Below are 24,400 nucleotides of genomic sequence, written 5' to 3' on the forward strand. Positions count from 1 at the left end.
AGTAATGCATGCATTAAATAATTCATATATTCATTGTTTAGCAACGTGGGAAAATATAAAAACTGACTTTTAGGACTAATGGTTAAAGGAGTGTTTTTGAAATACTCATATAACCAATATTATTCCAAATGGTTGAATCATCATAGCTTAAAGCAACCACGCCCATGCAAGCAATTTTTCAATGGGCTGAGAAGTTCCATTTATAGTATCCGTTATATCACCTCGTATCACCTTTGACTTGATGTGACGTGTTTGTGACACAACGCGATGCAGAACGAATGATTATCACCTTAAATGCACTATTCCTGTAGTTAACAGAGTTGAGGAGGAGAAGAAAGTGACTCAGCAGCTCTGGTGAGTGAACCAGCAGAATTACTCCGCTGCTGCCGCTGTGATGAACACAGCCTGAAGCGCTGAGACGAACTCACAATCACAATAGCCGCTTAAATATCCATGTGTTTTACTGTAATGTGCAGTTTTTTTTGGCTGAAAACAATAACAACGGTGTGTGGATAGCAAAAAAAAAATAATTTGGTGATCACTGATCTCCCTCACTAGAGCAAGGCATGAAGTCAGCGTCTACAGACACGCCTACTCATGAATATGCATAAGTAGGCCCTAAAACAGCCTGTTTTCAGAACTGCTCAGAAAGTCACTTTTCAGAGGGCTAAAACTCTGGAAAACTGGCGAGTTTGGGAAAATAAACTTCAAATACTATGTTGTTTGGGTTCTTAGAACAAATGGAGATGGGTGAAAAACAACACAGGACCTTTAACTAACACTAAAGCTTACATTTAAATGTTCTAAATTGCACCTGTGCTTATTTAAACTACAATAACTACAAATAAAGAAAATCTAAAAATATACCTGGATTAAATCCTTGATATTTTTGCAATTAAAACTTTGAAATAAGCCCCAACTGAAAGACACAGTGTAATGTAAGGCATTACTACAACACAATTTAACTCATGCTAAATACAGTGTACACATGACAGCAGAGGGCTGCAGAAACATTCCCCAGTCGAACTTATAATTACATAAGATACAAAGAAAAAGAAGAAGGTGGAGCCACTTGATCACAGACAGGAAGAAGAAAACTTGTAATGTGTTCTAATGGTAAGATGTGACGTCTGTCACTCAACATCTGTCAGGGTCAATTGTAATTGTAGTTGCGTAACTGGTAATTGATTGACAAAATATGTTGCTGTTGTAATCATATTTGAATTGTAATTGTGTTCAGATAATTGACTTTGTAATTGGCATTAAAATTATTTGTGGGGAACCATATAACAGTTCTGTGGCGTACACATACAGTATGTAGTTAACAATTAAAAAAGGCTCAGACACCCACACCAACAATATTAATAGAACATTTTTTATGGATAAGGAAGCCTAACAAGGTATGGGTAACAAATGTGATTTTTTTAGTGTATTTTAAAGCTGATTTAAGACATAAGAGATGCTAACAGAAAGCTATTACAAGAAGAAAGTTGAGTTTTATGGGGTTATTTATTAAAGGCTGAGTAATTGCGATTCATTGCAATTGAGAATGTAATTGTATTTGACTTTCAGAGAGAAAATAATAATCGTAACTTTAATTGTAAGTGGAAAAAATGCTAATAATCGTAATTGAGGTTAGGGCTGGGTGATAATGACCAAATCTCTTATCTTGATATTTCTTCTCAAAATGGCGATAAATGATATAAATCTCAATATTTTTAACTCAATAAAGTCTGACCAGAAAGACAATTGTGGATTAGATTTGATGATGAAAAATGCCACACAGGAACATTTATTAACAAACAGCTGCACAAAATGTCCCAATTTTGTCTTTTCCTTCTTTAAGGGACAGCACATGTGAGTGAGTTCTGTAGTGTGGCTTGTTTAGGAGAAGGTCTGGGTTAGGACTCAGAAATCCATCTAACTGTCCTTTTCATGCCGTTCTGAGAAGTAGCGAAAGCAGCGACTCCTAAAACAAGTATTTTCATACAAAATAAGCTATAAAATAAAAACATTCATATAGGCAATATTCTATTATTCTACATCGCCAAAATAGAAAACTCGATATATTGCCCAGGCCTAATTGTAATTGACCCCAACCCCGTCACCAGCTTCCAGCAGCAGCTGACCAGTCACTCACTGGTTCCCTGTTATCAACCCACGCCCAGCCCCTCCAGTGTGTGTGTGTGTGTGGGGGGGGGGGGGGGCAAACAAAAGCATTGATTGCACTGTCTGGCACGTGTAACGGGGCTGCCAACTGCATCACTCTATGTGATATCAAAGCTATTGAGATGTGTGAGGAAGGAGACATTTCATCTGCTCCATGTGAGCAAACATCAAAGCAAACACGAGGAAACCACACAAATGATCATGATCAACAGCCTGGGCGATGACACCCAGAAGATGAAGTCAGCCTGACCCCACAAACACCACTAATAATGAGGATGTGATAGAAAAACATCCATTAGACTCAAAGAATCTCCAGCCGTTCCTTAATACAGCCACCCTGTTTTCCACGCTCAGCATTGCCTAGCAACAGAGTGTTGCTAGGATTGTATGGGGCTTGACAGGAAGACGACTGCCGTTTTGGATCCCCTGGTGGTCGTGTTACCTAGTGACCAACTTCCTTTAGTTGCATTTTGGTGACAGCTTCAGTTGAACAATGACAAAAACGTTGCGTTGCAACTCATTCATGTACGTTTACACATGTGTCTTTGAATGCATGCATTTTTGAGAAATTTGCAAATATATGCAATGTCATGTGAAAGTATATCTTTTATATTTTTTGAATAATACTGCCTAATTCAACCAGACTACAAATAAGAAGTTGGAAACAACACTGGCCAACATTTAAATGTATTGTGCCGAAACTGAAGAGCAATTGTTCATTAAAGTTGATGTGTTTGAAACAGGAAATTTGGCATTGGAAAGGTTTCAATTATGGGACGCAACAAGGAGGAAAAATAACTAAAATTACTGCTATTAATTTTGTTTTTAAGGTTAAAAGACTGATGTCAAACAGATCTGATAGAAAAGGGTTCCATAAAACAGTAGTGTACTTAATTTTTTTTCCACCTTGTTTTACCCACTTTAATCCACTTCACTACAGAACGTAAACACGTGAAAACAGTATTTGGTTGAGACTCACAGCAATAGATACTCCATTATTAATAAAAATCCACAGATAACATGGCTAATTCAATAATACTGTTCCAATTCGAGCAAAAACAGCAAAGTCACCTTCACAAAATTAATTTGAGAACGTTTTATTGTTTATATTAGACCTGGGTTTTCTGCTACTGTAACAATTTCCTGTTCGACAGTGGAAGTTAATACCAGTTGTCTCTCTATTACAAATGATGTATAATGAATATAATACATTACATCTTAACATGACTGTATTTGCAGTGTAATGGTCATGTTTCCACTTAATTTTAAATAAATTGTTAAAATTGGATGTTTGTGTAACCATGGTAACAATACAGTTCACTTTTCTCGTGGAGTTGGACAATGGAATTAAGATTTAAATTACATTATTTCTGGATAAAAACACTGTAGGTTTAGGTTATGGGACAAACTCAGCTGTGCTCACGCGCAGCTCCGTCCACCACATTCACTGGTGTCTGTTTATTATTATCACATGTAGTGTAACAAATGCAAAAAACGATACTAACATTTAAATGTGACTCATTTGGATACGGTAGCCCCGGGACCGGCTCTACGCAGGGGCAAGAGGGGGCAGCGCCCCCACAAATAAATGTCTTGCCCCATCAATTCAAAGATTATGATTCCTCACTCGGGACCGTGACAAACACCGCAACGGCCCTGTCAGGCCGCCGCAGCACTCAGGTGATTGTTCAGCTTTTTTTCATTTTTTTTTTTTGATTGGCCACCATTTAGGGAGACGGAAACAGCCACTACTGTTTTCACTCCCATCTGACCCAAATAGTTTCACCAAACCACAGAGGACCCCACGGCCCCTCCCTCTGGGTGAACTCAACACCAAAATCAAAATCATCCAATTAAGAGATGTGTTATGTTGTTGTTTGATAAAATTTAAATGAATATTTCATTTATTTTATTTTTATGTTTCCCCCCCCTTGAGGGATTGCCACCTTATTGTGGTCAGGGGGTTTGCATGCCTCAGCAGTGACCTTAATACCAGCAGGAGCTTAGTCTTAGGTGGGACACCCAAGTTGGACAGGTCTGAAGGTCGAGGCCTGACTAAGTGCAATCTACTTCTCTAGGTTGGGGTTGGACAAAAACAGAAGCTAACAACTAGGGCTGGGTGAAGAAAAATTCGAGTTTCGATTAAATTTTCATTTTTTTCTTTAATGCACCTAAAAATGACTGCAGACATCAGATATATTGTCAAAAGTGCAACTTTATTGCTGTGATTGTCCTCAAGAGTTAAAATGCATAAAACAATCCCAAAATCAAAAGTAAATGAGGCTCTGTCATTCAACAATTTCAAGCTTTAACCCAGGGTTTAGCAAAAGTGCAACAGCAACTTCACAGTTGCTTCAATTTTCGGATTGAGAAATCAGATAACTACATATTTTATAACATATAACATTACAGTTACAAAAAAATATAATAAACTCTTCCCTGAGCATCTCAGCATAGTGCGAATAAAAAACTGAGCATGCCTGTGGCACACATATAGTTTACACAAAGGGTAAACAAATGTAAACAAAGAGGGGGCTGGCTCACATCGGAACGCGAAAAAACTGTGGTAGGAAAAAAAAAAATAATAAAATTAATTATATATATAGATTTTTTTTTTTTTGTAAACTAAAATTTGCAAAATAAAAATCGCTTTTATCTACAAATTCGATTAATCGATTTTTTTTATTTTTTTTTGCCCAGCCCTACTAACACCCAATTCAATGAAGAAAACACTTATTATAAACACAAGGGAAACAAAGTGCTGGAGCATGATGTGTACATATCCCCCCCCCCCCCCTTATCATTTCTGACTGACCCCTCATATATATGCCTGCCTACAACCGGCCCTGAGTAGCCCTGTCGTTGGTCACCAAACAGCATGGAAGCCAGTATGTTAGTAACACCTTCTACACAATCCCCAGCGGAGGCGTGAGCTCCCAAACACAGCCGCTGTTTGACGTCTCAAACCGGGTTAACCTCCACGGAGACAACGTGGCACACAACAACCACTTAACATTTCACGGAGACTCTCAAACTTTAGTTGGTTAATGAGCTTTTGTAAGTAAAGTTTGAGCGTCATGTTACAAAAAAAAAAAAAAAACCCCAGAGGACTTGTTTAACACCTGGTCCTGGTCTGGAGCTGTCAGTAGCGGGAATGGCAGCTTTAAGCCGCTGCTGTGGCTCCATTCACGTCCTGACTCCTGACAGTAGCAGCTGTGCACTTACTTTTATGTCTCCCCGCACTCCACGACTGTTTAGCGATGCTAGGGCTCCGTATTATCGCCCTGCCGGCGGATTTAAGCGCGTCCATGCCGCGGTCCAACTGTGGGGCGAAGAGCCCGACGCGTCCGTCCGTCCTCAGCCCGAAACCTCGGCCCAGTTCAGCGCAGCTCTCTCCGGTATAAACTTAGTTCGGCTTCCCCTCTCCGCACACACAGGATTATCATGTTCGGCCCCCTGGGCGGTGCTGTGTATGTAAATAAGCGGACAACTCGTCTTGCATGACGCCTGTTTCTATAGACTCCAGTGCTGGGTGTTTACAGCTTACTGGTGTCACGACGAAAAGTCACAGGCAGCCAAATGGTGACTCATCCGCGGGAGTGCGCTCAAGTTTTTCCACTTGCATGCTTTGATCCTTTTGGTAATATATTAACCACTTTCACTGGAAGAGATGATAGTAACAGATAGGGCAATACATTATCACCCCTTCTCTAATAGTGTGCTGTGCAGGACCTCTGAAGGTGTACTGTGGTATCTGGTACTTTATCATGCAGACAATATGAAGAGTATAATATAGTAGGGCTGGCACGATATACTTTTGTTCTGATTCAATTTGATCATACTTTGGTTGTCAATATTATATATATAATGACTCTAGAAGTATTATGATACAATATTAAGGATTGTTGCAATTTTAATTTCATATTTTCTCTTTTTATTTTTAAATGTATACGCTTACATTTGTGTTGAGGCATTAGCCACAATCAATATATAGTCTGCCTGAGGATTAATTCGTTATGTGGCCTTATGTGTCCAGTCCTGTGGGAAACGACCCAACTTTGGCTTGGAAACTACGGGGTGCCGATTGTAAAGTTGTGAGTGCTAAAATAAACAGCAACTGTTTGCAACATTTAGCAACAAACCACATTTAAAAAGTGGATGCAATTTTTAATTTTTTTTACACTACTTTTGACCAGATTTACAGCAATATTTGTGATATTTGCTTTTCTCGTAAAATACGTCAATGTCAAATCTAAATGGTAAATCTAAATTTAAATGTTTAATATTAAATCTAAATCTTAAAAAAAAAAAAAAAAAAAAAATGAAATTGTGTTCAGAACAACCAAAGAATGTTTGACCAGAGAGACAAGCTTTGATGTAATTTTCTGTGTTCAAAACAGGGGACGGACTTAGATAAGCAACTGCTTCTCTCTCTCTCCTTTTTCAGCATGTACAAAAAAAAAAAAAAAAAAAAAAAAAAAAAAGAATAACAAAACTTCTGTGAATGCAAACATGTCGGAAATAAACTGAATAAATAAAAAATAAATAAAAAAATGTCACAGTGACACTAAATATTTAGCTAATATGCAAATACAGGCACCGGAAGGTACCAAAATAAAATCTCATTCACATTAGATTTAACATTTAGATTCACATTGACATATTTTACAAAGAAAAAAAATAACACAAATTTCACAAAAAAGTAACATTAAAACTTTTTTTTAACGTGGCTTCTTGCTAAATGTTACGAAAAGTTGCTGTTTATTTTATCATGCACAACTTACATCGGTGCCCCATAGAAAACTTTTTTTTTTTGTCACAACACCTCACCTGCGTTCAAAGATCTTGAAAAATACACATTTTTTAAATAGTCCTAAACAAATGAAAAACACATAGGCCTTCAGTGTACAATAATTAAAAGTCAAGCTTCTCACAATTCTCCCATTTAACTATAAATCTTTTCACTATATACACTATGGAATGGCAGACAGTTTTTGGTGTGGAGTTATCCTCAAAGTGTTACTTATTAAAGCACCTGCGTGTGCTGACAAACACAAACAAAGAGCAACTATCACTGACACTGACATTAAGAATGTAAACTCAACTGACGGTGATTCACTCTGTTTAAATCTTTGCCCACTGTGTGAACAAGACACCTGCAAAACATCTCACTTTTCTAGTTTTCAAGAAAGGACGAGTGCAACAGGCTGGAATGTCCCAGAGGACATATTAGGCAATCCTGCTGCTTTCTGCTTAGCATTGACTGAAGAGCTCAATTAAAAAACATGAGGTTTTTCTGACATGGTCAGTCAGACAGTGACTATAAATCAAATAAACTTATTTACTGTATGTAGCGCAAATTACGACAAAGTCATCTCAATGCGCTTACAAAATATAAAATTCATAGTAAAAAAGGAAAAAAACCCAACAAGATCCACGTGAACAAGCATTTAGCGACAGTGGGAAGAAACAAACCCACGTTTAATAGGAAGAAATCTCCAGCAGAACCAGGTTCAGAGGTGGCAGCCATTTTCTTCGACTGGTTGGAGTTAGTGTACAGAATTAGGAGGAGCAGGAACATGATAGAGAGATGGAACATCAGAGTGTCCCAGACTAGCCGAACCACAAACCACCAATCAGAGACTGTCATCTCCAGCTTCATGACACCTGAAACAGAAAAGAGAGAGAAGGGCGAGGAGAAGGCACTGACTGCAGAAAAACATGATACAGTAATACAGTGGAATGAGAATGAATATGGGGTGAACATCAGTGTAAATGGTGTGTAAGCAGTATGATGGGTTATGCAACGAGGTTCAGAAGTAGGGGGTGGTCTACAACCTGGCACAACTGTGTCCTAACTGGACATCATCCCATCGCAACCCATTAGAGCTATGTGTAGATGGTGGATCATGTTTCAATATAATGTTGGTGTTCTACTATATAATCTTAGTTTAGGTTTAGGGCTTTGTTCTAGTGGTTAGGTTAACGCTATATTATACGGTATACGCCTTAGCAAATAAGTAGGTTTTAAGTTTAGCTTTAAAGGTGGAAAGGGTTAGCAGCCCCCCCCCCGTACTAAGACTGGAGCTGTTTCCAAAGCGAAGGAGACTGGTAGCTGAACGCTCTGCCTGCTGTTCTACTTCTAGACTATAGCCTTTGAAACATAAAAACACGGCGTATAGTACAAGTAAAGGTGAAGTCACGGCGCACACTTAAAACACCAATCTGCAAAGTCCTGGATGATGAGCAAGAGAAACAGATTTTTGGACTTAAGGATTGAGTGACAAACTCAGGAAAATCCTGTTGAATGTGTCATGAACGATGAGTTTTTACACTAACAGTTGGATTTATTGTAGACCTGTGAGAGCTGCTGCCATCATTAGGGGACGCATTGGTAAATGTTAACTGCTGAAATCATTCAACACAACATACTTCCCTCTGCCAAACAGCATAGAGCCAAATTACAGCTGGCATGTGATAAAAGCAGAAAATATGTAGCTTATATGGGTGCCGAATGTAAAAACTGGGTCACCTTTCATAGCCGACATATTTTGAACATTCATCTGAGACAGAAATAAATGAGAAACAGCATGTTCTATATCGTTAAAATGTAAAATAAATGTAAATGTTAAATTAATTAAATTAAATTAAATCTAAAGTTAAATTGGTCACCAAGTGTAGAGCTAAACGTTCAGAAATTATGCAAAGTGGGCAGTTGGCGACCGATTGTATCATTTACATTTAGATTCATTTTTCATGTTACACATTTTAACAATGATATATGCTGGTTTTAAATTAATTTGTCTGAAATGAAAGAAAAATGAGCCAAATGTGAGGAAAGTGAGCTTAATGTTAAAAAACATGAAGGCTATGAAACAGTGACCGAGTTTTTACATTCAGCACCCCATAGCTGTAATAGTCCTGAATCCATTTAAGCAGCAAACATGACAAGAGGATGATTTCCCACATTTGTTGGCTACAGGTTAAAATGAAATATTCATGTATGTTTGGGGAAGCCTTGTGTGTGTGTCAGGGTCCTGAGAGCTACCTCCATGCTGTGTCCTTGACCAAGGAAACTTCCTTCCATCCAAAACGATTAAAAAAAACAAAAAAAACATCAGAGGAATAATTGTTCCCACCAAATGTACAGGAAGCCCATCATTTCCTTTCATCCCATCTCTTAAGGTCAGAGGTCATCTGAGCATCGAGGCTCTTTGATGGTGGACATGTCTGAAGGTAACTGTTAGACTGAAGGACACCCCTTCCCTCTGCTGACATTAAAATGAAGGGCACTCCTGTCTTTTTTTAGTCTATCTCATCTTTATTCGACCGCCCCCAGTATCAAACTGTGTTTAAACTGGCTTCACTGGACATTTCACCCCTTCCTTTTGTCCGCTGCTAATTGGATTTCTGAAGAAGAAAATAGGGGATTATGGTCTTGACAGAGTTAATAACCTAAGCTTGTGTCTATAGAGATGATCCCGTTTAACTGGAGTTAAGTTGATGTACACTGCCTCCTAGTGGTGATCTTTAGGTTAGTGTGACTTGGCCTTTTTACTCAAAAACCACGAATGCATGCATGCTTTACATTTTTAACATGTTGCCCACTTAAATAATGATGGCAAAATTATATATATATAATATATATATATATATATATATATATATCTCTATATAGTCCTATTTATTATGTATAATAATATTAATCCAGTGGTTCCCAAACTGGGACACGAGAACAGCCTTGATGAACATTAAGCATAAAATATTAGAAAAATAATTTTCTCTTTGCATTCAAAACACTATTATTGCTTTTCTAAAATACGTAATTGAATATTTTGTTTGAAAACAGAAAATGTTTGAGAACCATGGTATTAATTTATAGTATTAATCACTGCGAGGATAAGATCATTTGTAGGAATTTACCAGTGTCTGTAATTATCGTAAATGGCAAAAAATCTGTTCTTAATACCTTAAGAAGACTGATAGAAACATTGAGGTTAAACAAGATAAAGTTGCTCGAAGGCTTATACTGCTTAAATGGAAATACTCTCCAATAGTTTTGAATGTGGTTTGTTGATCTTTTGTCTCATCTAACATTGGAGAAGATACGATATTCTTTAAGAGGTAGTGTCAGTAAGTTTTTTATTCTCTGGCAACCCATCTTGGATCAAATTAAACAGGTGGATCCCTCACTTCTTCTATCAGAATGATGTCGTATTCATATTTTTATTTTATTGGTACATTTTTATTTTTTTTAATTTATTTATTTATTTTAAGGTGCAACAGGGTGGGAGTGTTCTGTGGGAGGGGGGAGGGGGTTATTAGCAAAAAAAAAAAAAAAAAGACTGTTATATTTTCTTCTCTTCTGTTTTGTATCATGTCTACAATAAAAACACTTAACAAAAAAACAAAACAAAAAAGAAAACAAGATAAAGTTAATTAAGATGGTCCACTTATAAATTGTATCTAATGAGTTAAGAAAAAGACTTATGTAATGTTTGGATTTGGCTAATGTTAGTTATCAGTGGAAGTCAAATATGCAGATGTAATCATTTATGTCCAATGCTCCTGGAAATAAAAGTAACAGTTAAAGTCAAGTTTGAAACCATTATCAAGTGGTGGAGGTTTACCTCTAAAATCAAAATAAGGCAATATGTCTGCAAGATTTTTTTTTTTAACTCCTTGTTTATTCCTCACAGAGCATGAGCGCAGCTAAGGTCAGACCCGGGGGAACATAACAGTGACTGTGGGCATAGAAAACAAAAAAACAAACCAAACCACTGAGTGATTCCAACAATCAATCAAGTCGACAGATTGACTCAACTGTGACTTTCACAACATTGTCAAGAAGCCCATGGCAGCGATCTGAGCCAAGAAGGAAACCACAAGAGCTTCCTCTCCAAGAGTGAGTGAAGACCACATGTACATTGATCACTTCATACGGAGGTGAAACCAAATCTTTATAAGTGTCTTGTTTTTCAGAAGCAGAACATCAAAGCACCAGGGGCGGGTTGCACCAAGAACTGCTTAAAATACTGCGACATTCTCCAAAATAGGTTGGATTTCCTACTCCTTCACTTTGAAACTACGCTCTACTACAGACAGGTTCTCCAGCTGCTCAACAGAGGGTGATTGACCGCACAATATCTGAGGAGGAAACGTGGCGGCTGATGCGTCTGTGGTACATTCTTGAAATGCCAAAAGAAACAGGTGCACGCAAGGAAATCTGATTTCCACAGGAACGTAGTGGCGTGCAACTTTTGCATTTACTTTTAATTTAAACTGAGTTTTACCTTTTGAATCAGAAACAAAAGATTGGTGGGCAGTGGCTAAACCAATGGCTTTGTTCAGCTTCTCTTTGTACATGTAACGCTCCAGCGCGCCAACATACAGAAAGGAAATAAAAGTTCATTTTCTTGCTGTCTGACAAGAAGGTGATTGAAAGGATAACAAATGAAGCTGCCCTTGTGTTTTACACCACGATAAAGTTTAGATCCTGATCCCTTCAGGGTTAACCAGATCTTTTGATTCTGCAAGTGCCTTCCTGTCATAAAACAACTTAAGTCACATGTCATCGACTCAAGGCACTGTGCTTGTGACGACTGACAGAATCTGGATGGATGCATGCAGAATGTAAACTTTCCCAATTTGTGTTTTCCAAACAAACTAACAGAATCACACAAAACTGTTTGAAACCATGTTTCTGCACAATTTAACCAAACTCGAGTGATGAGTCTGTGCTATCTTACATTCTTCTGATTGTGCAGATTTTGCCACTTGTTGGGAATCTCAAGAAGAAGAGCATGGATTTTCTTGGATGTAATAATCAAACTCAAATAAACAGGAGCAGGGTGATGCCTGTTGGTAGCATTCAATAGAAAAAAACAGCCACCATCAAGTGAAGATTCAAACCTTCGATCCTGGAGAATTCACCAAGACGCAAAAGAGAAAAAATTAAAAGAAAGAAAATTCAGTGGCTTCCTTGTCAACGCAAGATGTCTGCATTAGGTTTTTTTTTTTTTTGTCTTTGTTTTAACTACAGCAAATACAGTCACACGATACAACATCCTTCTGACCTGGCAGGGAGAGAACCCAGAGTGAAACCAAATTTAAAATGAAACCACCATTCTCAGCCTGTAGGGGAGATAAAAATGAAGGGAACGGGTTTTTTCACTTTTTTAAGGGCTGGTAAAACTGAGGCGTTGGGGTCCAGGCCAGAGGGATTGGTGTCCATGAACTTAGAGGAGTAATGGGGGGCCACGGGGGTCATGCTGCTGGTGTCTGCTGTGTAGAGATGCTGGGCATGACGGCCATCACTTCGGCAATCTTCTGCTTCAGGTCTTTGATCTCCTGGTCCTTCTGCAGGATCTGACCTGAGAACAAAGAGCGACACGTTACCTCATCAGTGACGTGGTGAAATCAGATCAAATCTTTCACTCCAGGAATATTCTGCGAACCTTGTGCAATTTCCAGCTGCCTCTTGGCGTCCCAGTGCAGAGAAGAGGTCTAGTTTGATCCTGGTCTCTGCGCTCAGGCTGTTCTCCAGGTGCTGGGTTTTATCCTGCATGGCTGACAGCGCTGACATCAGCACCTCTGTGTCTTTTTCATTTTCCTTATATTTATGAAGCTCCTGGAAAACACACCATAACGTCAGACTGCATAATGACTACCAGGTGTTGACTGTTTTGATAGATACAGCAAAGAATTCGTACAAACCTGCACTTTTAATTCCAGCTCTCGGATCTGCTCCTCCTTTAGTTTGATGTCCATTGATAATTTCTTGCACTCTGTTTCTAACTCAGTGATACGTCGCCGCAGCGTTTCTGTACACTCCCTCTAACAGAGAGAAACATTTCCATGTTAGGATAGAGCAGAGAGCGCTAATCAAGGTTGGGATCAATTACAATTACATCTTCAATTATCGATGTTCAATTACAATTACAATCACAAATACTAAGCCTTTAATAAATACACCCATAAAACGTAACCTTTTTATTAGCATCTCTTATGATAATGGACCAGTTTTGACTCGTGTCTTAAATCAGCTGTAAAATACTAAAAAATCTTATCTATCATCTAATTTCTCTCTCATCTCTTGGTTACCTTGTTACGCTTCATTATCCATAAAAACATATTGGTATTAATGTTTTTAGTTTGGGCGTCAGTCTTTTTTCTGTCAGTATACCCCTACATTTATATATTTTTGAAATGGTAAAATTAACCTGAAGAGAAGTGAAAGGTAGTGGGAAAAGTTGAACTGAAACACATGTAGTTAATAATTATTAAAATATGTGTAGGTCATAGATCTGTAAACATTGTTCACCACGTTTGTGTTTAATTCAATGGTAATTTACAGTTTTTATAGAATTCCATCCAATTACATCAATTATCTGAACTCAATTACGATTACAAGAGCAACTGATTTTTTCTCATTTCAATTACAATTATAATCACATCATAATTGTAATTCACTATCAATTATGCGTTTAAAAGGACAATTGACCCCAACCGTGGTGCTAACGTACCTGGACGCGGCCGCTAATGCTACTGCTCGTGCTGCTGTGGCTTCTTCCAGCTTCTTCCTCTTCTTCTCCTCCGACAGCTGCTTCTCGGCAGTGACTCGAGCCTCCTGTTCTGCTTTGAGCTTTTTCTCCAGCTGCCCCACTGCCTGTTTGTCTTTCTGTTTTGCTTGCACAGCATTATGAAGCCTGGAGCAGACGGACACAATCAATCACAGACATTCAGCATCAGAGAGCACATGTGCAACAAAATAAAAAAAAACACATTCTCTCTGCACAAAGTAATAATTCTGCACTGGGATCTGTGTGATATGCTAACATGCTAACAAGGCAGCATAGCTCACTTGTTCTGCAGAAGCTCGTTCTCCTGGCGCAGTTGGCCCAGCTCCGTTCGTATAGAGCGCTCAGCGGTGCCCAGAGAGCCGATCTGACTGCGTAAGTCCTGCTCCACCTGCCGGCTGGCCTGCAGGTCCGCCTTCAGCTTCTTTACGTCCTGTTCCAGTCTGTCCGAGTGGGGGTGCAAACATTACACACACTTCAGCAAATGGTGTCAACATCAAAAAGAAACTAGAAAATAGAAAATAAGTGGTACACCAACCAATGGAGCTGACGTACGATGGTGTACAGTCCATTTCAAAAGTATCTTTCTCATCTTTATCAAACATTTTTTGCAAATTACCTTAACTTAATTCAGAATAAAATATAACTTTTTGTTTTCAAGAAAAATGGGTAAATTCAGGCTCAAGCAGAAATTTTATTAGCATTGTGTGAGTTGGTTAAACAGCATGCATGAATAAGAACACATTATAACTATGGCTCAGTAAATAAAACCTCAATTTAGTTTAAAAAAAAAAAATGAAGAAGAAAATCTGACTTTTCTTGAAAACAATTGTAGGAATTGCAAAAGGGATCAAATAAAGTGAACAAAAAGAAAAAAATTAATAAATACTTGTTCGATATGTGTTAAGATAATATTTCATATTCTGTATTTATACTTTATACTGACCCTGTTTGCTGCTTTTTTAATGCTGCTGGAAACCCTAATTTACCTGAGGAAGCCTTCCCAAGGAACCAATATAGTGCTATCTATCCATCTATCTATTGTAAGTAATAACATTTTGTTTTTCTGATATTTTGTTTCACAATCTATGGACGCTGTTCTGTGCACTTTAGTTACCATTTGTATAATCCATTTCTTTAATATGACATCAGTGCTACTGTACCAACATCCAAAAAGGATTACAATGGCTCTTCTTCTGATTATTTTCAACAGCTCACTCGAGTCAACCTTTGTGGTGAGTGTCTAAAATAACAGACAGGAGGGTTCTTTCTTTTGCTTTCTTTGTTTCACGTTTACACCATATGCTCACATGGACATTAAACAGAACATAATATTTAGGAGTCCATGCTGACAGTTGTCCTCAGCATTCTTATGATTCTTTCATTTGAGTTCATGTTAGTTTCATCAGTTTTTATTATTATTAATTGTATTATTATTAAATTGTAAAAGCAGAACCTAATTTTCATGGGTCAAAATTAGGATATTACCAATCAATTTTTACTTTCATTTAGTGTGAGTTTTTGTAGTTTCCATGGTGTGTACACACATGGAAACCTTTGAGTCCACTCCAGCATGGAAATATATAAATAGGTATAAGGAGATTAATTAGGCTGCGGCCTTGGATGTGAGCGTGTGCTTCTTACCTAACAAGTGCTTCTGGCTTGCTCAGCTGATTGTTGGGGATGCAGTTGTCAGTGGGGTCCCTGTGGGATCCCCCAGACGTTCCCTTTCCCACCGGCAACTTGTGCTTCTTCTCATTCTTCCCCGTAGAGGACGGCTGCGCTGAGGAGAGCACGCTGCCGTTGGTGGCGCTGTGTCCTCGGGGTGAGGAGTTGAGCGTGGCGGCGTTGCTGCCGGCGTTTTTGTAATTTTTGGAGGATGAAGAAGACGAGGAGGAAGAGCAGGAGGAATTGTTGTCCTCTTTGGGCAACAGGTTGTCCGTGCTGTCCAGCTCTGTAGTCAGTCTCTTGTTGTTTATATGGTTCTCCATGTATTCTATCTCCTGAAGTTTAGAGTCCACTGATGATGGCATAATGCTGTTGTGTTGTTTTTTACCCTCCCCACCACCCCTCCCCTCTTTCCCTTTTTCTCTATACTCTAACTCCGGCAGAGGTGCCGACGTCTTTTTATTGGCTGGGGCGCCGTTCTGTGACACCTGGGGTGTTTCGACTTCTGATATTCCTTTAGCTGCTGCTGCTGAAACAAACAGGAGAAGTGTAAACTATGAACTACTGTACATCACATTATACATAAAATGGGAGCAAATGATGGAAGAACAAAAGCTGTACACATGCAAGGCTTTGGGACAAACTTACGCAGTTAAAATTGAATAAGACCACTTTCATCGTCATTTGGAAGGATCACATGTGAGTTAGGACACACAACATGTAGCTATAACAACTTGATACTGCTCTTTTATTTATATTGTACACTCAACTTTCTAAAACTTTAGATTTGTCACCCTGGCCGATCAAAAGCTGCAGCTATATTTACATATAATGGTCCGTAGTAATCATTGTGTGTATTGTTTGCTTAGACTGCTGAGCAGGTGCACCTGTTACCGCAGGCTTTGTTTAGAAAAGCATAAAGCAGCACATGGAATCACAAAGGCTTGTTTTGACAAAGAATCATTATAAACAAACATGAAGTCCACTGAGAGGAAAAAGAAATCGACGCAGCTATATAACTCTTGTTTCAAAGAGTGATTAAGGATTTATCTAAATGTGCCCAAAAGCTAAAAAAAAAAAAACCCGCACCGACTTAAAAACTCAGAATTAACAGAGATGAAGAAAAAAAACCCCATGAAAATACATCATCATTAAAAGTATTTACTTGGAAAACAAAGCCACACTCTATCCAAATAATAAACCACACTATTCATATCATGTGACCATGCTGATTCTCAACCAAAAGATCAGGGTTGAAATTTCCCTCACTAGGTCCAAATATATTAATGTTTATTCATCAGTTCTCTAGCTAAAATCAGGCCCTGGCTTCGCTCTCTTTCTGTCCTGTAATAGTCACACATTAACCCCCGCCTGCACCAAGTTCATTTTCTTATGGAACATGTTTTAAATCCAGACTCTACCAGGTAAGCTGTGCAACGCAAACCACATCCTCTGGAAGCTTCTTACCTTCTTCTGCTTCTCGCTCTTGCCTCTGAAGCATCTGTTGCTCTAGAGGCAGAGCCTGCTGTAGGAGCTGCATGTAAAACTCATTCTCCTTCTGCACCTCCTTCTGCTTTCGCAGGCGCATCTTATAGCTCACGTAGCTTTTGAAACCGAAGCCCAGCGTGACCACAGGGTAGCCAATGCTGCAGAGAAATGATCCAATAAAAGCATTTCTTTAGGCTCAGCAATAAAAAAAGGCTTAAAAAAAATGGATATCAAATCCTGTATACCACTAGTGTAGCCTAATTAAAACATAATGCCATTTTTACATTTTCAGTCAGCCAAAAGTCAGAGGCATTGATCTAACATGAACAGGAGGATTAGGAAGCTTACCAGTGTGCAGCAAAAGGACGACACAAGTCCACATGGAAGTTCTTCAGGTCTTTGAATCTGATGGCTGCCTCTATGTACACAAAAAGTATCCACAGAGACACAGTGGGTAGACAAACCCCTCGTTCTGAAAGAGAAGTGCACAGGTCGAGGGTGTTAGAATGAGGCAGGCAAACTGGAATAGTTTTCATGAGATGGACGAATGCCAACGTAGGTTCAAATTTAATAAATAAAGAAAGAAATGTTTGTGACATTGTGATAATAATGAGAAACACCATACCTATCAAAAAATAGAAATATGTGACAGTTGAAATGAAATTGGGTAAATTTTTAGATGTTCTAAATCATCGACCAACAGATGAGCAACCATAATGATGAAGGTACTGTAGATATCAACCTATCAGAGTGATTCCATCCAGTTAACAGTTACCTTAATTTAATAACAGAGAATCATTAAATATGGGTTGACCTTTAACAAAGATATTACGCGTGTAAGAAAAAAATCGATTCGGCAATATATTATTGTATCAATCCAAAAAATGTCCAAATTGATTTTTATTTAATCACGTTTTTTAAAGAAAAAAAAAAACATTTATTTGAAGGAACATATGCATAGCTCGTAAATGCCCAGTCACTAGGTGTCAGTGAACCACATCTGACCTTGTTAAACTACATCACTCCTCAATGCATTTTAGCTTGGAAGTTGATTGCACTTTATTTTTATAAAACCACCGAGTGAGCACTTATATGTATGTGGAACTTAACAGAATCCGAATCTGTTGTAGAAGCAAAAGTTAAACTTTTTTTTAATTATTATTATACCACTTGTTTTGATATTAGTCGTTGAATTGCAGTTAGTTACCATTTACTTGTTCTCACAAGTTGAATTTTTTTTTTTTGTACTTGTAAAGGTGAAATTTGTAATTATTGATAGTGTGATATATTGCGATGTATATCATATTGTTTAGTACTGGATATATGATATGATATCGTGAAATGCAAACTGTGAATTGTATCATTAGATTTGTGGCAATGCACAGCCCTAGTTGACAGTTAATAATAATAATAATAATGCATAGGATTTTATATAGCGCTTTATCATAGGTTACACATGCTACTCTGGTTTGTGACTTGACTCATTGTCTCTGTGCTTATAAAGCGCTCAGACATTTAGCCATGGCCTGCTGACATGCAGGAGGTATTAATAATCTCTGACATCTATGGTTCTCAATGTGACTGGTGAGAAAAGTTTGGAGAGCTCGAGGACAGGGTAGTGGAAAACACTGGGGACCACCATGAGTGTCCCTCCCCCAACCTTACCTCTAGGATTTCAATCTGACACGAGGCCTGTGGCAAACACTGAGGGATACCCTAAATCAGACAATGCAAAGTGCATTGATCACACCTGTTCTTTCCTGAACTATTAATAGTAAACGTTTTATGAAAGAACGCCAACCAGGGCATTAAAAAGATCTGTTCTATCACTGATTTGCATAAAAGATAGACAATTTCAACCTGATGGCACCATTAGGCTTCCTGTATATACATAACAGACAGTTTATTGATATAAGGTGAAAATTATTAGCTCTATGTGCTTTTATTGTTGGTATGTTGAAGGAAGCATTTAGGCCCACTTTGATGACACTTTGAAATCTACTATTAACATGTTTTGAATTGTTTTTTAAATAACATTTTTTTAAATAATAAAAACCATAAAATGAGGGGACTCTAAAGAAACTGTAGAAAGTGCAAATTCTTTGGAAGCAAATACCAAAAGTTTACACCAGTAAACTTCAAGTTATAATTATCTGCAACCTAATCTTATGAGATAGAATATAAGATATAGATCAATGTGAGTAGAAACAATAGAAGAAACCAATGAGTAATGGCCAAATTTAGACTTTGGCTCATGCAATAAGCGATGATGTATTTTTTTGATACTATTCCAAAGACTTAGATTTAGACTTGGACTTTCTTTATTATCATTCAAATTTGAACTTTACAGTACAGATAAGAAGGAAATGTCTATGTATTGGCTCGTATTGCAGGATTAAAAAAACAGCAAGTATTTACATGAGGTAAGTAGTATTTAAAAAATAAGGTGCAGATATAAATAGATATCAAGAGGAAAAGCCATGTGTAGGATTCCGATACAGATACGTTTATTGCACTTTTTTATATGCATGTTAGATTGTCTATTTTATCAGTCCAGTGAGGTTATATTGTCTTTTTTACAGTTCAATGAGGTAATCCAATATAATCAAATATAATTCATTTAAATCCATGTTGACAGCGAAGAGCAACAGTGTTAGTGCAGCACACATCACTTAGTCCTGACCAGGTTAGGTGTTCAGCTTAAGTTTAAAATATGAATAATTAAAATCCATAATTCAGACCAAAAACAACACTGTTGTTACAGAGAAGTTAGGAATGAAAGAACACAGGCAGGAAGCTGCTGACACTGTTAATGTGTAAAAGCGTGAGATTATTTATGATCTTAATCCATTGGATGATAAACGGACAGCGCTGAGTTTCACTTTATCACAGCACACACGTGTTTCTATTCAAGTAGACCTATTTATAACACACACTGGAATGACAGCAAATTGTTTCACAATCTGTAGTAATGTTCCTGCTAATGCTGTCAGCCTCACTATAGCATATGAAGAAATGAATTAATTAATTAATTACTTCACCCGTCCACACATACGAAGCTACAGATCAGTCCATCAAATGTAAATCTATATCTTTCCTAAATTATGTCTTCGGTAAATGAAAGGATTGAATCGATGTCTAAATATTCTCTCTCCTGTCAGATCAGATCCACACAGTGATGTGTTCACACATCACCTTTTATTGGACAGCTCGCATTCTAAGAGAACTGATTGGTCAGGAGGCGCGACTTTAGCACTCGCTCAGATCTTATCCAGAACAAAACCTGGTCCCGACCAGGTTAGTCGTTCAGCCTAAGTTACCATGGTGATTTAGCTCCGTAAGACGTTAGCCAGCTTCGTAGGACCGCACACACTGATTAAATCCCAGAAGTTAGTGCTATAAGAGGCAATCTGGCTTCGTAGCATAGGCCCAAAGAGTCTTACCTGTGTGCCAAACATACTGCACCCATACATAGGTACTGGCAGCAAAGAATAGCCATTGCACTGGGATGAAGAGGAGGCAAATGATGTCCGACGTAAACGCCACACACACAAAAAATACTGAGAAGGCCTGTGGGGTAGAAGAGGGCAAGATTAGATGAGAAGCAAATATAGATCTTATTACGGTGTTGTGAAACATGACACCACTTAAACCTCAACAATATTCTGAAAGCTACAGGTTGACTGATGAGTTGATAATGAAACCTTTAAGTTAGAGACACAAAACAAACAGCATGTTTTAAAGACAAGATTTAACAATATCTCATCCTTTTTTGCCACGCACACTCCTACACAACATGCTTCAACAAAAGCATTCATGATATGCAAATGTAAAAGAGCAACAATAGACCAAGAATAAAGTGATGACACATAGTTGTGAGGCGGAGTGATGAGCAGTAAGCCAGGTCAGAACTATAGTCAGTGCATCAAAGGAGTGCTTTGATGATTAAATTACTTCAACATGACGTTTGGCTTGTAGTGTCACTCAAATAAACCTGGCTAGTAAAATGTTTCACCATCTGAACACTATGAATGATTGTCCAACTCTCACAAGTTATTCCATTCTGTGATTACTTCTCATTTTATGGATGATTTTAAAACTTGTTTATGAACATTTTAATAATTCATTAAAACTTCTTAGCACAGTCCTAAAAATTGGATTTATTTCCAACCTTTAGAAAACAACCACATCTGTTCTACACACACAATATTTTACAAAGTAACTGATTGCAGCTAGATTGTTCTACCTACTCCAGTTTATAGACATTGGGGATTAATCAATTATTCTTAGGGATATTGATTGCATTAGTGCTAATGTACATACTGAATATAACTGGACAATTCACAGGCAAACTATACGTTTATGGTTACAAAAACATCCTCTCTTCAGGCATTAACTTGGCTTGTATGGAATATTTTGGTAATCGAGTATTCTATCAACATTTCTTTTGATTAATCAAGTAATCACAATCAGTTTTGTTTTTTTTTAATCATCCCCGTAGGGCAATTAGTAATTGGATGAAATATACTCTTTGCTTAGTTAAAGCTCAATTTTAAGTATACAACAGGAAAAAATGACTGATCACTAATAACAAATGTGTTTACTTTTTTTTTTAAAGAACAAAATTATATATTATATTATGTAAAGTAGAATTTAAAAAAATTCCAATATATGTGGAGTCAACCCAATACCACAAAAAATAATTATGGTAAACATTTTAACAGTTTTTTAAAAAAAATATCTGCATACATTTTTTTACTAAAGGAGCCTTCAAGGCAGTGAAAAAAAATCTGTCAATCATTTTTAGTAATGAAGGTGTTTGAGGAACTCGAGGAATCGTTGCAGCCCTATTTGCTTGACTTCTAAATTTGGGCTTTGGAATCTGGCAGAGGGGCCTGAGCTTGTCTTTAGCAACATTGGCTACTGGCTAGCCATTACCACAAGCGTTAATGAGATTTCACAAGTTGAACATGTTCAGACTTTCTTTCCTGGGCTAAATCTTACAGATGATAGATATGTTTTAGTCTTTTATATTCCAACAGGACAAGTAGCACATACAGTCAACAGTTGCTGATTTGGCATCATTTAATTACTTTAAACAACAGTTGATCTGATGCTCTTTCAAAAGAAAAATCTAATTATAGAGATTAAGAGAAATGATATTGGACCACTTCACAATACATATTCTCTCAAAGTTAAAATAATTTTTGTCCCGATCCCCATGACACATGAACAAGTTAAGAACTAGTACTCAGAGTACCTGTGTGTCTCTGCAGGTAATCATAAAATAACAGCAACAGTAATAACACCATTTGTAATTTCTTACCAGCCCCTGGTATCTGAAGGAGTCGTACACACTCCGGATGAAGAGCCAGAACGGCCAAAGGTACTCAAATCTGAACTCAAGCACAAAGTCTGCCAGTAGCACCAGCGCCCAAACCACCAGGAACTTCAGGTAGAGAAAAGTACTGGAAACAGGAAAAAAAAAAAAAAAAAAAAGGTGTTAGTAGTTCCATTTGCTCGCCAAACCTCATAACATTTCTGTTACAGAATCAGGCAGCTTTAAAAATAAAACACCATAATATTTACTCTAATCTTATTATTGCTGGAGGGCATGAGTCAAGAAAGTAATATATCTCTATTTGGGAGATGAATTAATATAGAGTGCTGGTGAACAATTGGACTGCTTGGAGGTAGCTGTATGTTGCATATTTATTTAAAGTAAGCAGTACAACCATTTCTTTTACACATGTAATAATAGGACACAATGACAGCACTAATAGTTTCAGCTTTTACATGAAACTTTCAAGCTTTCTACTTGTTTTACTTCTTTTTACCTAAAAGAAGCTACTAATGCCAAATTCAACTAATTTTCTGGCAAAGATGCTTTGCATTTTTTGGAAAGTCAAAATATGAATAATCTGAAAACCTGTTTACCGTAGTCAAAACTTGCTTTCCATTAGAGGTGTCACGGTCCAATAGTGATATCGGATATCGGTCTGATAACAGCCAGAAAACGAATATCGGATTTTATTGGACTGCATTTAAAATCACCGATATAAGCGCTCCAATAAAATTTTGCGCTCCAGCACTTCTATCAATAGGTGACTCTGGTTCACACTCCAATAAAGTAACCTACTGTTGCTGACTATTGTTCTCTGTTTGAGTAACATCACTTGATCAAGCCTTTTCTAACATTCCACACTACAAAAAACCTAATAAAAGTATGTATGATTCGTGTTGATATCATATCAGATCAATATCGGTAAAGGCTGATATGCACGGCTGCAATATCGGTATCATATCGGAAGTGAAAAAGTTGTATCAGGACATCCCTACTTTAGATAATCTATTACGTGTATTTTATCAATGAGCTCAGCAGCAGTATCTTACCAATGCTGGTCTTGTTTTGGTATTAAACAATATTTTTTTTAATATATTTTTTAAATTAAAGTCTCGGTATTACATGTGTAAATGTACATGTGTGCTATTGCATTGTCAATGGGACAGCTTTAATACTTGCCTTAAACTGCTGTTATTCTGTAGGATTTTACACTTTAAACACGTTCATTACAGACGGCTACAGTAATCACACAGGCCAACAAATGTCAAAGTTTTAGACATTAAAAATGTAAAATAATCATTTCATCTATCATTTGAAAAATGTTTATTGCAGGAACGTTCCTTCAGCAATGTTTTTGCACATTATTAAAGCACTGAGTAGATGAGATGTTTGCGTTAATAAGGAGCCCAGGTCTGTGACACTGACAGAGAACAATGTGTGGACAGTAATGAGTTGAATTTGCTACAACGTGCTTCGAACACTACTGTCTGTGTGTCACAGACCTGGTGACAGCTAACCTGACAGGCTGATATGGGGCCTAGTGCTACAGTTAGCTTCACAGCTAGCCTTTACGGCGCACAACAAAGCTAAGCTATGCCTTGGTTGGCCAGTGGCAGCTTGTTAGCATCAGCAGCTAAGTTTAGGAAGCTGTTGAAGCGTTGAACGTCAATGCCTGCTGCCCCAACACAGGTCGCCTCTGTCCGGTTACCTGCCGTATATGCCCTCGGTGATTCGGTTCCGTTTTAACGGCCGTCGGAGTTTGCTGCAGTCCGCATTGCGCCGCTTCATCCTCCTCCGCTTGGCTTTGGCCTTCGAGTAACCGCTGTTTTCTTATCCAGTTTTCTCGTGTATTCAGACAAATGATGACAAAGTGAAGTGCGTGCGTTTTACGTTGCTGTTATTATTTTCCTCCCGCTAGAAACAAAGAAATAAATAAAGGACTGTGTTCGGGAACCTCCTCTTTTTCAGTCAGCGCAGGCTCAATGAAAGCACACCGCGCTGTGTTTCTCCTACGTTTGTTTGTGAGACGGACACGGCGTCCAATCAGATTGAAGGATGGGCCTCTCGTATTGATAGACACACAAACCAGCCAATCACTGTGAGCTAAGCCCCCATAACTCAGCTCTCCTACACCAATCACAACAGATGTTCT

General features: G+C 37.9%; 2 protein-coding genes across 2 annotated transcripts in view; both read right to left on the reverse strand.

Annotated features, from left to right (window-relative positions):
• The window catches only part of LOC114458404 (low density lipoprotein receptor adapter protein 1-B-like), a 36,606-nt gene extending 30,884 nt beyond the window's left edge, over positions 1 to 5,722 (reverse strand). Inside the window, exon 1 of the mRNA XM_028440770.1 lies at positions 5,395 to 5,722. Within this exon, the coding sequence (XP_028296571.1) occupies positions 5,395 to 5,479 (85 nt within the window). The 5' untranslated portion in view covers positions 5,480 to 5,722. The remainder of the gene's footprint in view (positions 1 to 5,394) is intronic.
• Positions 5,723 to 12,163: 6,441 nt separating this feature from the next.
• On the reverse strand, positions 12,164 to 24,252 carry LOC114458406 (macoilin-2-like). Its single transcript, XM_028440772.1, is given in 13 exon segments — positions 12,164 to 12,462; positions 12,465 to 12,542; positions 12,627 to 12,658; positions 12,660 to 12,799; positions 12,886 to 13,003; positions 13,695 to 13,877; positions 14,033 to 14,191; positions 15,393 to 15,945; positions 16,884 to 17,062; positions 17,253 to 17,376; positions 20,348 to 20,474; positions 22,231 to 22,372; positions 23,957 to 24,252. Coding segments are annotated over 13 exon segments (2,079 nt in total). The 5' UTR covers positions 24,037 to 24,252; the 3' UTR covers positions 12,164 to 12,298.
• Between the last annotated feature and the right edge of the window lie 148 nt (positions 24,253 to 24,400).

The sequence above is a fragment of the Gouania willdenowi genome, unplaced genomic scaffold, assembly GCF_900634775.1.
Source record: "Gouania willdenowi unplaced genomic scaffold, fGouWil2.1 scaffold_111_arrow_ctg1, whole genome shotgun sequence".
NCBI lineage: Eukaryota > Metazoa > Chordata > Actinopteri > Blenniiformes > Gobiesocidae > Gouania > Gouania willdenowi.